The sequence below is a fragment of the Equus przewalskii genome, chromosome 7 (genome assembly GCF_037783145.1).
Source record: "Equus przewalskii isolate Varuska chromosome 7, EquPr2, whole genome shotgun sequence".
NCBI classification, from domain to species: Eukaryota; Metazoa; Chordata; class Mammalia; order Perissodactyla; family Equidae; genus Equus; species Equus przewalskii.
Window position 1 is genome coordinate 18,211,677 of NC_091837.1, and position 18,112 is coordinate 18,229,788.

Below are 18,112 nucleotides of genomic sequence, written 5' to 3' on the forward strand. Positions count from 1 at the left end.
CTGGGCGGTCGGGCACCCGAGGGGACGCCGAGCCCTCGGCCGCGGGCATCCCCGGGATGCTCCCCGCCGGGATCCGTGCACCCCAGGGGGCGGGGCGCGGCGCCCACGAGGGCAGTCCACGGCCGCGCAGCCGGGCCGGCCGGCCGCCGCCCGCACTTCTTTCTCTCCCTCCCCGTCTCCCTCCCTCTTCGGGCCAAGAAGACGGCCGCGCTCGGCTCAGCAGCGCCGCCCGCGAGCCGCCGCCGCCGCAGCCGCCGCCGCTCCCGGCCCCTCCCCCGCCCCCGCCCCCCCGCGCGGCCGGCGCCCGTCACGTGACGCGCCACCAGCCAATGGCGGGCGGAGCCGCGGTCGGCGGCCGCCATTGCTGTCAGAGCGAGCGAGCCCGGGGAGGGAGGAGAAGCGAGGCTGACTGGGGAGGAGGGGGGGGTGGGGGAGGAAGAGGAAGGAGGGGACGTCGCTCGGCTGCCGGGGTCGCCCGCTGGCTTCGTCCGCACCCCCCCCTTCGCGAGTTCGCGCTCCGCGGCGGCGGCGGCTCCGAGGCGGCGGCGGCGGCGGCTCCGGGGCTCGCCTCCCCTCACGCGCCGGCGGGGGCCGAGGGGGAGTCGGTGGCTGGAGATAAACAAGGCGGCGGCGGCGGCGGCGGAACAGGGAAGGCGGAGGCGGCGGCCGGCCCGCAGCGCCAGCCGGGGAGGCAGCGGCGGCCCTGAGAGGCGGGGAGGGCGCCGGGCCGCGCGGACAGCGCCCCCCGCCGCCGCCGGAGCCGCGGGAGCCGCCGCCGCCGCCGCCGCCGCCGGCCGAGCAGGAAGGAGCCGAGCGGCCGCCGCGGACCCCCCCGCCGGCCCGGGCCCGCCGCCCCCGGCGCGGCGTCGCCGCGGCGCCTCGCGCCCGCCCGCCGGCCCGCGCGCCCTCCCCCGGCGGCGGCGGCGGTAGCGGCGGCGGCAGCGGCGGCGGCGGCGGCCCGCGCTCCCCGGCGAGGCGCCGCCGCCCGGCCCGGCCTCGCCTCGGACGCCTCGCTCCGACATGCCCCGCTCTGGCGGCCGGGCTCGCGGAGGATCATGACTGCGGCAGCGAACTGGGTGGCGAACGGGGCGAGCCTGGAGGATTGTCACTCCAACCTCTTCTCGCTGGTGAGTCGCCGGGCGGCGGGGAGGGGGCCGGCCGGGGGGGGGTTGGGGGCGCCCGACCTCCGCCGCCGACCAACTTTCTCCTCCCGCCGCGGGACTTCGCCCCTCCCTCGCCTCTCCCCGCCGTGCGCCCCGCCGCGGCTCCCCCGCTTGGATCGGCGCCCCCTCGCCTTGGACCCCGTCCAGTGTTTATTTGGCTCTTTAAAAATCGTTTGTGAGCGCGGCGCTCGGCGTGGAATTTGCATGTGCGAGTCTCAGAGCTGCGGATTCCGGGTCGCACTCCGAACGCCCACCCTCTGTTGCCATCACACCCCCCTCCCCTCCCCGCTCCCCCCCTTTTTTCTCCCCCCCCCAAACGTGGAAGGCTTTTGCCTGGGGCTGCCCGCGCCTGCGATAAGCAGCCTTTCCTCCCCACTGTGGGATCGCCCGCCCGCCGTCCCGCTTTTGAATTTTTTTTTTTTTTAAAATTCCATCATGACACCTGCAGTTTCGCCCGCAAACAGTTGATGGAACGCGATGGTGTCAGTAGAGGACCCTGGCACCGAAGCCCCCGCGGGTGTAAACACCGGCAGCCGCCCGCCTCTCGGGCTCACTCCGCCGGAGAGCCATTGCGCCGAGCCGACGGAAGGTGGAGAAAGCTGTTTCTTCTTTCTCTCCTCCTGTGTCTTTTAAAAACTGTTTTCCCTATCCTAACAACGAATCCACACACACACACAAAAGCAACAAGCTGGGAGCTTGGATAACATCGCTTTTATCTGCCTTCCCCTCGCGCGCGCGCGCTCTCTGATAATTGACAACTTTTCCTTCGGGTTTGAACCGTCTGCCTTAATCTCGAAGCAGTTAGGGTGTCAATTGTTCTCCTGGAAGCCTGGCACCCGACGACGGCGTCTAGATTCATCGAAATTAAAAATGCATAGGGCTCCAGCGACTCGTTCCTGGCGGTGGCAGTGACATTTGGTGGTAAATGCCATCTTTGCTTTTTATTGGGTCGTGTTACCTAGCTCTGAAAACATTCACGTTGTTAAACCTGGCGTTTAGGCTAATAATTGCGGTGCGTGGTCTTTAAATATGTGCTTTGTGCATGAGTTACTGTATGTATAGCTATGTGCCCGGGAGACTACGAATTTGTTTAAATATTGAGCAAAGATTTGTAAACAGATGTAAGGCAATTATGTTTCAAGCGTAGAATATAATTGGAAAATTGGCTGAACGGTTTGTTTAATGTAGCCTTAAAAAAAGCAACTTATTTCAACTTGTGTACCCTTTCTGGGGGGACTGCCTTTTGGAGGGCGTGCATTTTGGAAATTGTTTTCTGTAACCTCTGCTGTAGATGGGAGCATTATTTCCTCTTAATCCTTGTTTACACTGGATAAATAATTTAGTGTTCAGATTGTAATTAGTTACATTTAATTATGGGTAGCATAGATGCTTTTTTCTTTGAGACTAGTGGAGAAATACAGATTCTTGCCAACTTTTCAAATAGAAGTGTTATTTTATTAAATGTCTCATTATACAGATAAAAAAGATCAAAACATGCGATTTTTACCTACAAAGACCCAGCGACAATAGTATCCGTGCTTTCACTGTAGTAAGATCAGGTCAATTTTTTTTCTCTTCCAACATTTTTATTCAGATATTTAATCTTAAAATTCAATTGCGAGTTGCGATTCTTCCTCTCAGTATGATCATAGTTTTCTCTTGGTCTTTTGGTATATGTGAATAAAACTCATTTTGCCTCCTCTTTTCTCCCCCTCAGTCTATCGTTTAGTATCACTCAGATTCAGGGACTTTCATAGATTAGCAAACATATTGATTAAGGGGTATTTAAAATGGTTTTTGTTTGGCGGCTGGTGACCACATTGACACTTTAACAGGTAATTAAAATAACCAAGTAGACTTATATTAGTGAGGAGAGATCCCCCAGATTACCATACATCATGCTGGCTGGTAATGGCTTGGGTGTATGTGGCTAATTTATATACAGTAGATTTTGTAGACAAATGAAAGTCTTATTATATGTGTAGCCAGTCTTTAAGGCATATCATTTCTTTTATCTTTTATTTTTTTTAAACCTTAAGTAAGGGTGATAATGTTATAGAGATAAGATGCTCGAGGTTCTTTTGGAGAAAATTTTGTGGGAGAGGATTCTCTGCTTTATGACTGACTAAAGGTTTGTACTTCGGGTATTTTCTCTTAAAGCTCTTTAAACTAGGAATTGATTTTTGAATATACTTTTTTTTTTTTTTAAACAGAATTACTGTTTAGGTAGCAACTTTGAAATGCAGAACTGCGGAAATGCATGCTTTGATTTTTTTTTTAAAGGACTATAGAATGTCTACATTCTTTTGTAGAGAGTGGATAAGGTGCTATTTTTTAAATTACAAATCAGTTAAAAAGCTGCTGATGTAAGTTTTTCTCATTCCAAATTGAATTTTTTTTGAACATTAGATATTAGCAGCGAGAATATTAAAAATATGTTGCTTGAAGTCCATTGTATAGTATAGTTAATTCTGAAGGAGATAAAATCATCACCTGTTCACAGTAAAGCATGTGTGCTTAATAACATGTATGTATTCTTTTGGCCTGCAGTATTTTTGAGCAGAGAAAAGTATTGTTTATAGAGAATTTACCTAGATACTCATATTAATGTGGATTGAAATATAAACTTGAGATTAGAGTTCTGTACCACGTTAATGACCCACCCGCTTTCCAGTACCTTTAGGTGTTCATTATGGCTTGGCGAAACTTGATTGTGCAATCAGGTGCCTTAAGGTTTTTGTTAGTCTTTTACTTACTTTGCTTTCTGATATTCTACCTCATGGCCTCAGATTTCCTAAATTCTCTCTCAACCCCGCCTCCCTTTCCTACCATGTGAAAAATGCCATTGTGTATATATGATACGGGTCATTGTATGTTTCTGGTTCTTACTGTTGTGAGATTATTTGTAGCTACTGTATTAAATGCATGCCTGGCTGTGCGTTTGTGACTGAGAACTGTTTTCTCATGCTGTCTATCACATTTCTGGGAGACTCTTGTTATAGATTCACTCAGTTATAATTCAGTTAATTGTGTTAAATCTGCCCTTTTGAAAAGTATAACAGTGTACCCTCTGGTATTCAACTTACCCTTGTGGGAAGACGTATTATAAGTTCCAGATGTACGTATATCTTTAGTTTTGTTTCTCTATTGAAATGATATGGAGAAAACCGATTTTGTGTCCTTCAGCTAGATTTAGGTATATACTCTTTGACGTGAGGTGATCTGAATGTTAAGTATGTATGCTCCACGTTCCTGTTGTTTTATTTGTTAGAATCATCCTAACTATGGGGTGATTGGGTGATAAGATCAGATTCTTCCTCCCCGAATTGAAACACACGTGCACTTTAATACATAATTTCTATTAAGGACTATGAATTCTATATTTGAAGGTTTTAAGGTAATCTCTTGATGACCTGCTTTTGTTTTTTTTTAAGAAATTTATTTTTTGTAGAGAAGGAACATAGTTGTAAATGTAGAAACTTTGACATCTGTTCTTTTGAGCTAGAACCAAATGGGGAGGACTTCCAATTGAAAATGAGGAAAAGGGAGTGATTTCACTAATCTTCACCAGCGCCAAAATACAGACACAGGGTATTTTTTCATCTCAGTTTCCAATTTTAGTATTTACACTTAAAGCATCTTTTTTTTATGATGGTTCATTTTCTTTAATGAAAATATTTATACTTTGCTAATGTATGTTTTCTGTTTAGCATGTTGTTTGTAGCACATGGTGTTAGAGTATTTATATATTTTTAATAGCAATAATTGCCACCCGGTAATAGTTGCCATATTAACCTCCAATTGCCAGTAAATATTTTTAAGTACATAATAGACAGCAATTTAAGGCATAGTGTAGCAGTTTACGGGACCGTTTTAAAGAGCCATTTGTATGTGCGATGAGTTCATAATTTTCGAGAGAAAATAACGTACCTTAGACTTGTATGCTGCAGAGTACGTTGCTGTGTTAGTGCTTGAAGTGCTCACTGAGAGGAAGTTAGGTTGGGTCTGTTTCTTCTTTGTGAGAATGAAGGGTGCCTTAAGGACAGTAAGTGTTTATTGAGTTTATGTGAGGTGCTTGTATAACTTAGCACTTTCTGTGGAATCTTTGGTCATTTTTCTCATGATTGTGTTAGGTATTTATTTGGGGAAAAAAATCTCTTTAGGCATTCCTTTAAATAACGTTAAATTATAGTATATATATACTAACTAATATAGTGGATTATATTAACTAGGTAAGGAAAAATGGATTTATCTTTTTCGTTCACTGGCTAATTTAGCTTGGTTGATTGTGAGTTAATTGTGTTCATCAAACACTTTCAGAAATCTCCTCTACTCTTGAGATTAATAAAGAGGATAGTCTGTCACCAGTTTGTGCTGTATGCCATAAATTATGATGACCATTTGCAAAAGATAAGTACATCTATAGTTATGTTTGTCAAATTATTTAAAATTGAGATGAAACTCAATGTAAATAGTAGTAAGATTGTTTATCTGGATGTTTTTTATGAACAATTAATTCAGCTGTCTCTCAAAGTTTGATTCAAAGATAGACTAGATATTTTTCTGAAATAACTTATTTGGTGGAAGAAAATAATGTTGCCCTCCTTTAAACTAGTAGTAGAAGGTACTGATTTGTATAAAGTGGGTGATACATTTATTTCACAGAAGCTAGCCAGTGAGAGAGATTAGGCAGAGTTTATGAGAATTAGTAATAAGGTTGAATATTAGGTATTGTTATTACTGAACTGTGCATTGCAACAATTTATTATAAACCAAGAAGACGGATTTCTGCAACGTTGCTACCAGTGTCATTTGTTTAAAATGGACAATACCGCTTTACAAACTGTGTGTTGTATAGTGTTGGCCGCCAGAATTTCTTTTTTGTCATTTTATAAACATTCCTATTTTGAGAAATGACATTTAATGCATTGCAAAGTGAGGTAATTAGGTAGCCTAAAAATATGCTGTGTGGTGTAGTTAAAAAAAAATTCACACACACGCACACACATGCATGTTTGTTTCAAAGGACTGACTTAGAGTTTTGGAATTAATGGAATCAATATTTGTAATGTGTTCTTGGAATTTAGGACTTTTTTCCTTCTTGAATTACTTAACTTTTTTCTGATCCCATTCAGATAATTTCCTTTTATAGTATATGCTTTCATTGTTTATTTGAAAGATTTGAAGGTGTTAGCTTTGTTCTGTTGGGGGAATTCACTTCATTACATAGGGGAGATGATTTTCCATTAATCTTGGTAAATATTAACATAAACGAGGAATTGTAAACTCAGACTTATTTGCATGAATGAAATATGTGTGCTCGTCCAATTTTTGTTTAGTATGAGGTCACTTGTACATCAGCTTAGTTTTCTATCTTTGCTTTAGTTGATATAAACATAGTGTTAAATTCTTTTAAAATGTTGTGATTGGTGTTTGTTTATTTCAGAGACATTTCCCCTACTCAACTACATTGTTTTCTTGTTTAATTTTTAAAATCATCTGTAGTGTAGATTAGATTCTATCCTCATTAATTTGGCTGTCATAGTCTTTTGGGAACCCCTGTTTCACTTGCATTTATATTAGCGTGTTTGTTGGAATAGAGTTGTTTTCCTTTTTTAAGCTAATAAAATATTTTGTAGAATACATTTGGATTCTAGTCTGAAAAAAAAGAAGAAAGATGACTTCTTTTTTCTGTCTTTCTAGGTGAGAATTAGGAGAATTAATTGTGTCCAGGGAAAAATGTTATGTCATTGGCATCTCCATACTCTGTGTATTTCTGAATGTTTAATTTTTCGTTCTACATGAATTGTGGTAGAATCTTATTAAAACTGTATTTCTGCTACTGTGAAATAGCACAGAGCCCAGGTTGACAGCTTTCTACATTTTGTACTTTTTCCAGTACAGTGAAATTCCATTACTGTTAAGGAACCTCCTGAGTTGATTATATTAAAATTTCATTTGTGTCTTTATTTTGCATAGTTTAAACTTGTAACTTTAACTTATAAAATGGAAAAGGGAAGATAAAGAGAAATAGGTAAACTTGTAGGTAAATACTTTTTCTTTTTTCAAGCTTCACTAGATTGCTTGAATAATTGTTTCAGTTTGTATTAAATCACTGCATTAATTGGTTGTATTTAAGACATTTGATTTTAAAATTAAATTTGAGGAAATTATTTCAAGTAAAATAATTGTGAATAGAATTTTTATAATATTGAGTGGAAATTTCAAAGATTAAGTGTCTAATAAAAGGGTATTAAACTGCATGAAAACTACTGTGATTTTTTTTCCCCTCCAAAGAACATTGATAAACTTTTGAGGAATCTTTTTGTGGAAGACACACACAAGTTTCTTCATATAGTTCCATGTTATTTCATTAAATAGGAACGATGATTAAATTCTTCTGGGTTTAATTTGAGAGCTAATGAGTAAGGTATTCAAAGAGTATAATTGGAGTGAAAAAACATTTTGTGTTGCTAATTCTCATGTTTGAATTTTAATGTCCTAAAGAGAAATAAGGAAAAACATATGTTTGTCTAACTCAGGAACCAGTTCCTAGTTTTTTTGCGTGTGTATAAGCCTGGCGCAATCCTACTCATCTTTTAAGTGGGTCAAATGTCACCTCCTCTGTGAAGCTTTCCCTGACTCCTGCAGGCAGAACTAGTCACTCTTGCTTCTTCTGTGTACCTCCTTCTGTGTACCTCTGAAAAGCATATGAGCTTCTGTAGGGCAGTGACCCTGCCTAAGTCATCTTCGCATTCTCTTCGTAGTTAGGTGCTCATTAACTATTTGTTAAATGAATGAATTACTGGACAACTGTGCTCTTCTCCATCTTATTCCCTAAGGGAATTCTCATTGCCCATTTAGGTCTTGATCATAATTATGTTATTTTTCTTTGAACTTATTTAGATGTTTAGCTCTTTGTTCTGAATATATATTATCTAGCCTGTACGTGCTGTGGCTTGGTAATATTTTAGATGCATTCCAGAAAATCTTTTTAAAAAAGAATTCCAACTGATCAAGAGGTGTGTGCTTAGAAAATTACAACTAAAGTTATAGAGTAGCCCTAGGTAATTAACCAGGAAGTTGGAATGGCAAAATTACTTGTTTTAAGTATGGCAGGTATGTTGTATTTGTACTTGTTTTGGGGGAGCAGAAGATTCAATTGTTCTTCTTGTGTCTTTCCTCATAAAGTTGCCATGATTGAGAAGAAAAACTTGAAATTTACCTTCAGATGCTACTTTTCTCATTTGTATATATGATTCACAGTTGTGTGTCTTTAATACGCTGCATGATTTTACTGTGCCAATCTTGCGCTGTGACTGGCTGGGACTGGGAATTGAACTGTGGCTCTTATTTGGTAGTTTAAGCTATTAATTCCTTGGCAGCTCCGGAGTGCTCTTTGAACTTTAAATAGCAGTTCTATTAACATTTTGAGATTTGTCTCAGGGAATGTCAGAACTAGTACTTAATAAATATCTTTTTCTTCTTAAAGACGAAATCACGTTTTAGTCTGACACACGTGTCACAACACTTACTATGTTTTGAACTAAGTTTGTATCCTCAACTACCAGCTAATTTCTGTTTTTCATTTAATAATGCAGCAACATTTAAAATTTTGTTTAGACTTTGTTGGCAGAAGGAGGGCCCCCCATCTGTAGTTTTTGTATTAGTCATGTTGAATATGAATAGTCTCCTAAGTTTTTATCCACAAATGTAGAATTTTACGTGTAGGTGGTTTCCAACATTGTAAAATATTAGAAAAAGTTAATTTCTAAGTTTGTTTTCACATAAAAACCTACCCTTACTTCTGTTGCTACAAATGATGCATAGCCTATTTATGTTATATTGTACTTAATTACTTGTGTTATAGAACTCATATGCTATTTATGGCAACATTTTTATGGGAATGAGCTTAGGTTTATTGTTCCTGTTTAGAATGTCAGCAGCACGTTTCCTCTGACTGTAGAGTGCTGGCAGTCAGAGCAGGCGCTCCCTGCAAACCCTTCTTGGCTTCAGGCAGTGGAGGTGAGGGCGGCCCGGGCTCGGGGGTCTCTTCTAGGCCCAGGAGAGGACTGCTGTCCTGGAGAGAGGCTCAGGGAGAGGCTGTGAGGCAAGGACACCTGTGGGCAGAGCAGCGGGTTCGGTGCAGGAGTCCACCGCTGCTTCCTCTTTGCTGATGGGCCTTTAGGAAAACGTCAAGAGTAACGGCAGGTCCTCTGATTTCATCAGGAAAGGATTCTGTATTTCTTTGCCCTTCAGCTCTTCCTTTCTGTTTCTTCCTTCACTCACCACTAGAGACAAGCTTTCTACTTGCTATTTTGTCTGGTAGATGAGGACTTCAGAGCCCCAGTGAAATGAAAAAGAATTGGTGATGAGGTTGGATGGGGTAGCCAATAAACTATTATTTAGAAATGTTAACTTTTTGTATGTTACTTGAGAAATGTAGGACCTATGTAATTCATTTTCAAATAATGCATGTGGCTTGCTAGAGAGAAATGGAAAGGACATTCTTGGGAGGCTCAGTTGACAATGCTGAGTCTGTCTTTGATAATATTTACGGAAATGGTATGTAGGAGAGCACTTCTAATTTGTGGTCTTTGTTCTTGGTTTCTTTTTAAAGAACAGTATAAAAATTTATTGAAATCTAATTTTTGTTAGGTTGAAAATTTTAAGTGTGGGCAGGCCAATTTAGATTAAGAAATGGTGATGTTAAAATAATCAGTTTTCTAAAATAATTCAGTTCTGAACTTTAAAAAAAACAGTGCTATATTACGCAAAATGCTAATGACTAAAGTGACAAATATTTCAGAAACTGGACAGACGTGAATCTTAAATGAGCAGATGGGACATGAAACTAAAAGCGGGAGATAATCCAAGACGATATAGAAACTATTATGAGAGATGAGTTGAGGAAAAACAAGTGTGTTAAATGGTATTACATTTAATAATGTGTTTAAAAGCCTTTCTAGGATTGCTCTCTTAGATATACAAACTAGAATTGTTGAACTGTGTAACCCATCATTCTTTAAATTTTGTGCATTGAGAACAAATTAGGTTTTGGTTTAGGATTACTTCTCATGTAGCCTAGACATTTAAGTCATGAATGTCTGTGTTATATGTGCTTTAAATAGACAGCGTAATTTTGCTTTCTCTGATATACAAATAAAGAGAGAATAAGCGTAGTTTTCAAAGACAATTGTGGTGCACCTTGAAGGGGAGAGGTACAGAGTACTTCACTTTTCAGGTGAAGAAGGTTCATGGTGAACCAAGCAGGGACATGGGAGTGGGGAGGGTAAGAGATTGAAAGGTAGATTGAAGGAAATCTTTTAGTAGGTGAGAGCCTCATTTGTGTTTATGGACTTAGGAGCAGCTATGGTGGAGAGAAAGAAAGAAAGATGGAAGATATAAGAAGAGTTGAAAATTGGTGAAACAAGCCTGGCTTGAGATGGTACCCAGATGATGGGGTTAGCACTGGAAAAGAGTAAGATACCTCTTAGAAATAAAAGATGTGAGAATATATAAGGAATGAATAAGTGTGAAGGAAGGGGGACAATCTCAGTTGTAGCTTGAGTGCTTTTAAAATTCGAAGATTAAAGGTATTGAGCTTGAGGGGCTGGCCCTGTGGCCGAGTGGTTAAGTTCCTGCGCTCTGCTGAGGCAGCCCAGGGTTTCACTGGTTCAGATTCTGAGCACGGACATGGCGCCGCTCGTCAGGCCACGCTGAGGTGGTGTCCCACATGCTGCAACTAGAAGGACCTGCAACTGAGATATACAACTATGTACTGGGGGGATTTGGGGAGATAAAGCAGAAAAAAAAAAAAAAGATTGGCAACAGTTGTTAGCTCAGGTGCCAATCTTTAAAAAAAAAAGATAGTGAGCTTGAGACTGAATAAACTTTTTTCTTTTATGAGGAAGATTGGCCAAACATCTCTTGCTGATCCCCCTCTTTTTGCTTGAGGAAGATTGTTGCTGGGTCACCTGTGCCAGTCTTCCTCTATTTTGTATGTGGGACACTGGCACAGCATGGCTTGATGAGTGCTGGTAGGTCTGTGCTGGGGATCCGAACCTGTGAACCCCAGGCCACTGAAGCAGAGCGCATGAACTTAACCACTATACCAGTGGGCTGGCCCCTGAGTAAACATTTAGAAAAAATTTTAGCTAAAAGTTTTGCATTTTACTTGATGTGCTTATTGCAATCAACCATCTTTATTTTTATTTTCTTTTAATGGTCTTTTTAAGAAGGTCGAATGTCACCTCCTTAAGTTGTACACTTCACAGTTATAAAACTGATTTTGGCTAGTCATGCCAGAACTGATACACATCTGCCCAAATGAGAAGTATTTGTCAAAGCCCCCTTGAGATGGATCAGATACCAATGCCATTGTCCATAATATTTCTTCGTCCTTTTCCTTTGGAATTGCTTTTAGAGACAGTTTAGTCAGCCACCCTAGAAAATGTTATTTTAAGGATTGCTTCTTTGGTCAGTGTCTTCTCTTCTTTCTCTGTAATTTGTTATCTGAGTTCTGCTCTTTGCTCTAATTGTTGCTTAAGTCAGCAATTTAGTACCTTCTGATGGGGGTCTTACTGATGAGCACAAACCCTGGGAAGAACTTTCCTTTTGGTTGCGTTGGCTTTCACGCAGTGGAGATGTGCGCCAAGAATTCCTGCCCTGCTTGAACGGCTGCCTTCCAGGTTCTGAGCCTAGTGCTTCAGTGACCTTGTTTTCGTACAGTTTTCATGGAGGTGGGTACAGTGGTCCATTGATTAGGTGTTGGGACAGATCAAGTGGGGGTGGCGTTTTTGCTTTCTGGGGATCAAGGCAAATTATCATAAGTGGGGAGTAGAATTGTAAGTTGTGCCCTGTCTGTGCTTGTCTAGCAAACATCAGATAGCATCCTGATTTCCATTTTTGGCACAACTGAAGTAATCATTAAGCAGAACCTTGAGATAAAGAAAGAAAAGTATCCTGTTGAGATAATCTCCAGGTTTTATTAGCAAGTTTGGTCTATGAGACCCGAGTTGTTACCTTTGCCCAGTTAGTGTTGTTTTACTCATTTGAGACTGCCTAGTTAAACCATCTATTATCCCATACAGCTTCTTTTAGCAATTTCTTCCACAGTTGAACGTTAGGAGAATAGTACTCGTGTATTGAAGATTTTACTTTATCGAACTCTGCCTTCATACTCAGCGTTGGGGAGGGGCAGAGGATGTTATGCCTGTGGCAGGCGTGCCTGTATGAATTGTTTAGGTTATGATCGCAGTGGCAAGTATTATTTTCTGTTTTTGAATTCAGGATTATAATGAGACATTTCTCAGTCACCTTTGTTTCTGTGTTCTTCAGATTGCAAAGATGGTTTTATTTATAATTCTTTCTCTTTTTAAGTACTTTTCACCTTAAAAAAAGGGAATTGAAATCCTATCAAAAGTGTAGTGATATAATCGTAGGGCTGTAGAAATTTTAGAAAAATTTACCTGCATGATAATTATTGTAAACAAATAACAGACATTTTTTAGTTTTACAGATTTATATAAAACCTTAAGCAGTTTAACATTTAGAATTTATACCAAGGCTTAAATCTACATCTTAGCTTCTGAAGACCATAAATATTTACCTTCTGATAGACAAGTTCTTAACTAAAGTTTAAATTACTGTAAATACTTTTCGAAGTATATTGGTTTACGTACAAAGTGTAATCATCTATATGGATCGAATCAAGTGTCATGATCCCAGTAGACTAAATTCACTAGTTGTCTATAAATTACTTGAGAGAGAGATGTATGAAAATGATATTTTGTTGCTGTTTGGTAATATCATGGTGAAACTGAGCTTTGCAACCCAGACAGATGGTGCTATTCTTGAGTCTGTCTGCAAGATCCCATAACATTTAATTAAACAGTAGAATGATTCTCGTGAGAACTCATACTTTGACATATGTAAGCTAATAAATTGTCTTCTTTAGTAAATTTTATAAATTTGATTTGAAGAAGAAGTATTTACTTGTTGTTGGGAAACTTTTCTAATGAATCTGTTAAAGTGAATGCTTGTTTTGGTGGTATATGTTAAACTCAAGGAATATTCTAGATGGAAAATGAATGGGACTCACTAAGGTGGGTGTTTATCTTCTAAAGTAATTTTGGATTTTGTTGCCAAACTTTCTCATATGGTAGATGTGAAACACTGTTAAGAACTCAAAGAGCTGACTATTAACAATTTCCAGAAAACTGTGAGAAATTTGGTGCTGTATATTAACACTCATTTTAGAAAATAACTTGATTTAGATTCCTTGTGATTCGCCTTACATTTTAATATTGGAATTGAAAATGGAAATATTTTAAACACCCCAGTCTGGTTTTAATACATTATATGGATAGAGCTTTGTTTAGCTATTTTGTAAAAGTTTGAGTTTGGTGGTAATATTGTATGGTTGAGATGAAGAACTTTGTCAGTTACTTAAGTAATCACATAAATAATATATTAATAAGTTATGCAACAACATTTCTAGACATCCTTGGAAATTATTCTCCTTTATTAAACTTACCTTTTATTTAATGCCTAGTCTTTAATAAATGAGAGACAAGACTGAAAAGTGATGTTTGATGCCCGACTGGATGACGTGAAGGAGCTGGAGTTTATTCTGTATGCACAGGGGACTTCCTGAAGGGTTTTAAGGAGGATAAGACATGATCAGATTTATGTTTCAGAGAGAAAACTCATGTGCACTCTGTGGAGTGTGGAGGAACCACAGGTGTGAAGGCTCTTAGAGTAGTCTAGACGTGAGAAATGAGACAGGGCCAGTGGGAATGGAGAGAAATGGATTCAAGTAATATTTTGGAGGTGGAATTGACAGGACTTGGTGACCAATTATATATGTCATAGGAGAGGAATCAAATGGCAAATAGATGTTCTTTTCAAATAGATGTTCTTGGTTTTATGGCATTTGCATTCTTGTGTATGCAAAACAAGGAGGAACAGTTGGCAACATACATGGACAGTAGTTGTTAGTAGAAGACTTACGCTTTGATTACAGATGTGTATGTATGAAAGTATTCACTGAGCCTGGGTTCTTGCTGTTAGATTAAGCCCTACAGAACTCAGAGGTTTAAACCAAACATTAGCACTTATAACCTGCCAGTTTTCAGAAAAGATTTGAGGCAGTGAGAATAAGATTTCTCTCTTAAGTTGAGAATAAGATTTATAAGAGAAGGGAGAGGTGGAGAAAAAAGGTAGGGAAGAAAGGAGAAGGCAGGACTAGTGGGGTGGGTGGAGAAGGGACTTTGGAGAGGTTTGGGTGGTAATGGTGGTGGGGGTGGGAGGTAGGAATCAGAATATTTTGCTGGGGGAAGAGCTCGTGAAATTCTGATTAACAGAAATGGGCATGGAGAAACCCTGACGGGAAGAAAGAGAATGCTGAGGGGGTACCCTAACAGCAGTTGGTCCTCTCTATCAGCCTTCGTTACGTAGGGCCTCTGCTTTGAATAGTGATAAGTGCAGAAAGCAGATACATTTTTCCTCTGTAAACCCACTTTGGGATGTTTTCATTTAGTTTTTTATTTAAAGATTTTGTTATATTAATTTTATGTTGGTGATGTTTTTGGTAGGGGGATGAAATGGACTTTGACCCCTGTTTTCCTTCTTGCCTTTGTGCAGATTGCCAGTTTTTAGGAATTGGCATTGTAGATAGCATAGAGAGGACATTTTTAAAGACTGGAAAACTGCGTCTCTTTGGTGCTTATTCCTCATTCTGATTTTGGTTCCTTTAAATGTCCATTCCTGTCGTTCTGGTCTTTGTTTTCTCAGCACTTAGCTTTCCGAGTGGACATTTTTTTTTATAGGTATGGAGGGTGTAATTGTTATGCCATGTCATGTTTTTATCTCACAGACTGGGAAAAATTTTCCCTTCCTCCCTCCCTCTCTGCCCGTCCCTCCATAGTCTTTCCTTTTTCAGCTCGTTTCTGGGCGCCTGTGCTCTGGACCCTTCCCTGCCCCTGCTGTACTTTTACTTGGCAGCCCCAGTTCTCAGCTAAGCACTAAATGTACATATGCACTTCAGACCTTTTCATGTAATCTCCTTGGTGTGGTGGGGATCCTCTCCAGTTTTGAGTGCACTTACTGGCACAGCGTGTGCTATCCATTGTCGATTGGCTGTAATTCATTCAGCCTTCCCATGTGGCTAGATTTTTCAGTTGCTACCCTGGAGGTCGAGAATTGGCTTCCTTGCAGTTGTCATTTTTCTTTAATTTCTCTCCAAGTGAGGTAGTACTAATGAAATACAAAATATTTCCAAGAAATAAAACTTCCAAGAGATTAAAACTGTAGAAAAATTACCTAGAATCCAGCCATTCCATTAGATCAGATTTACCTCAACTCTTCTATTATTAATGTGCATGTTTTTTGTACATAGATATAAACACAAAGTAAATATAGTTCTTTATTCAGCTGTATGCACTAATATTTTCCATGTGGTTACAATTTTCATAATTAGAATTTTAAGAGAAAAGTCTAATTTATTTTATAAATTTAATAAAAAATTACATCAGTCTCAAATTCAAACAGTATTGAAGGATCTAGTATGAAGATTCCCATTCCTTATGGGGAGGTAACTACTAGTAGTTTAATTTGTATCATTCCAGGTTTTTTTCTTGTTTTTTCATATATGTTCATGCGCCTATACACATAAGAAGTTTCAAAATTGTTTCTATTAGATATGGAATAAATAAAAATAGTGTGTGTAAATCATACATAAAGTAGAAAGAATCATGATACAGTGAACACCGGTGTACCTAATACCCAGAGTAAGAAAAAACATTTTATCATTTGTGATGTCCTTTGGTGCCCTTCCCTTCCCACTCTCTTTCCTCTCCCTTCAGAGGTAACTATCATCCTGAATTTTATGTTTATCATTCCCTATTTTTTAACAGAGTTTTAATAATGCAAATAGTGTGTGTGTGTGTATATATAATTTTATATGTTTTTGAATTTTTTCTTTTAAGATTGGCACTTGAGCTAACATCTGTTGCCAGTCTTCGTTTTCTTCTTCTTCTTTTCCTCCTTCTCCCCAAAGCCCCCCAGTACATAGTTGTATATTCTAGTTGTAGGTCCCTCTGGTTGTGCCATGTGGGACGCCACCGCAGTGTGGCTTGATGAGTGGTGCTAGGTCCGCACTCAGGATCTGAACCAGTGAAACCCTGGGCCACCAAAGCAGACTGTGCGAGCTTAACCACTCTGTCACGGGGCCGGCCCCATTTTTGAACGTTTTATAAATGGAGTATACTATATTCTTTCCCAACTTACTGTTTTAGTTTAATGTTATGTTCCAACAATGTGCAATTATAACTCACTCTTACACCACAGTTTATGCATTGTGTTGATAGACTTATTTATAGTTTAAAAAATTACAGATAGGGGCTAATTCTCCAATTTTTCCTGCAACATGCTTTTTCCACTTAACATTGTCTTAAAATATTTTCAAGTCAGTAAATTTAGATATACCTCATTCTTTATTATTGTTATTTTTAACAGTTGTATCCTCTTTCTGAGGATAGGATGTACTATTGTTTATTTAATCATCAACTGTGAGAAACATTAAGATTCAGTGTTTTTCCCTGTAATAGTGCAGTTATGCATTAAATTTTGATAGTTATAGCCATAAATTCTTTAAAAAGATGTGTCAGTGTACATTCCTATGGGCTATATATAAATGCCCAGTTCTTCCATCCTTGTCAATAGTGAAACTTACTCATTTTAATTTTTTCCACTCTGAGCAAAAAATATCTCAATATTTTAATTTTCAATTTCTTTATTTCTAATGAGGTTATGAACATCTTTTCGTACATATAGGTATTCATATTCTGTGAATTTTCTTATTTTTCAACAGTGTTTAATCCCTCAAAAGCCTTTCATTTTCCTTTTTTATTTAAAATTTCCAACCACTCACTAATAGGAACCTGTATGTTATCAGACCTCTACATGTCATGCACATTCTCACCTCTGAGCTTTTGCTCTTTCTAAGAGTGCTTACTGAATGCTGCAGCTGCTGAACTGCTTGCCAGTACGTGCATTTTCTCCTTGAGATCCTGATGCGGTAGATACTACTGTTCCTGGTTTTCAGATGAGAAAACTAAAGCAAAAAATTTAAATAACTTGCCCAAGGTCACACGGCCAGCAAGTGATGGAGCTGAAGACTACAGAGCCTGAACGCCTAACCAGTGCATTGTATTGTATGCTCTTCTTCTCCTGCGTAAATCCTTTTAGGGCTTCTGTGAAGCTCCTCCAGCTATTCCTAACGTTGGTCTCTTTCTTCTCTGAGCCTTTTAAAAATTAACAGTGTAGACTGGATAATTTAGCGCAGGCATGAAAGTAGAAATCACTAGAGCATATAGATTTGTCTGAGATTAATGGAGTGATAATACAGTTTACATTTTTTTAAAGTTTTATCAGAGATTAATGGAGTAATAATGCAGCTTTAAATTTCTTCCCACAGATAGGCAGATAGATTTTTTTTCTCTTAGACTACTTTATTCTAAATTGGGGAATCATTTGGAAAATGAAAAATTAGGATAGCTTATTGTTTTGACCAATGACTGGGGCAAGGTAAAAACCTAGGTAATTGCATAGTCTCAAAAAAAATCCACCTCACTGAAAGTCTTTTAGTTTTTTAGAAATAAAAAGCCAATTGCTGACATTCTCATATCAAAAATGATGTAGTATAGCAACATAATCCTGTGCTTATTGAAAAATAGAGAAGTAGCTTAAACAAGATAGAAATTAATTTCTTTTTTATATACCAGCAGCCTGGAGGCAGGCATTTCAGAACTGGTTTGGTTACTTCTCGGTCATCAAGGGACCCAGGCTCACTCTTTGTTGTTATTCCATTGTCTTTAGTTTATCACAAGTAGCATATTGTCCAAGATGGCTGTTCAGACTCTTGTCATCATGGTGGCATTCTAGAT

At 39.8% G+C, this 18,112-nt stretch overlaps 1 protein-coding gene across 3 annotated transcripts in view; it reads left to right on the forward strand.

Annotated features, from left to right (window-relative positions):
- The first annotated feature begins 366 nt into the window (after positions 1-366).
- MED13L (mediator complex subunit 13L) overlaps positions 367-18,112 on the forward strand; it is a 277,333-nt gene continuing 259,587 nt past the window's right edge. For 2 of the 3 annotated variants that reach the window (XM_070627184.1, XM_070627183.1), the window contains exon 1: positions 915-1,127. In XM_070627184.1, the coding sequence (XP_070483285.1) occupies positions 1,056-1,127 (72 nt within the window). In that variant the 5' untranslated portion in view covers positions 915-1,055. Of the gene's footprint in view, positions 405-914; positions 1,128-18,112 lie in introns of those variants that run through there. The other variant, XM_070627182.1, reaches the window with a different exon arrangement.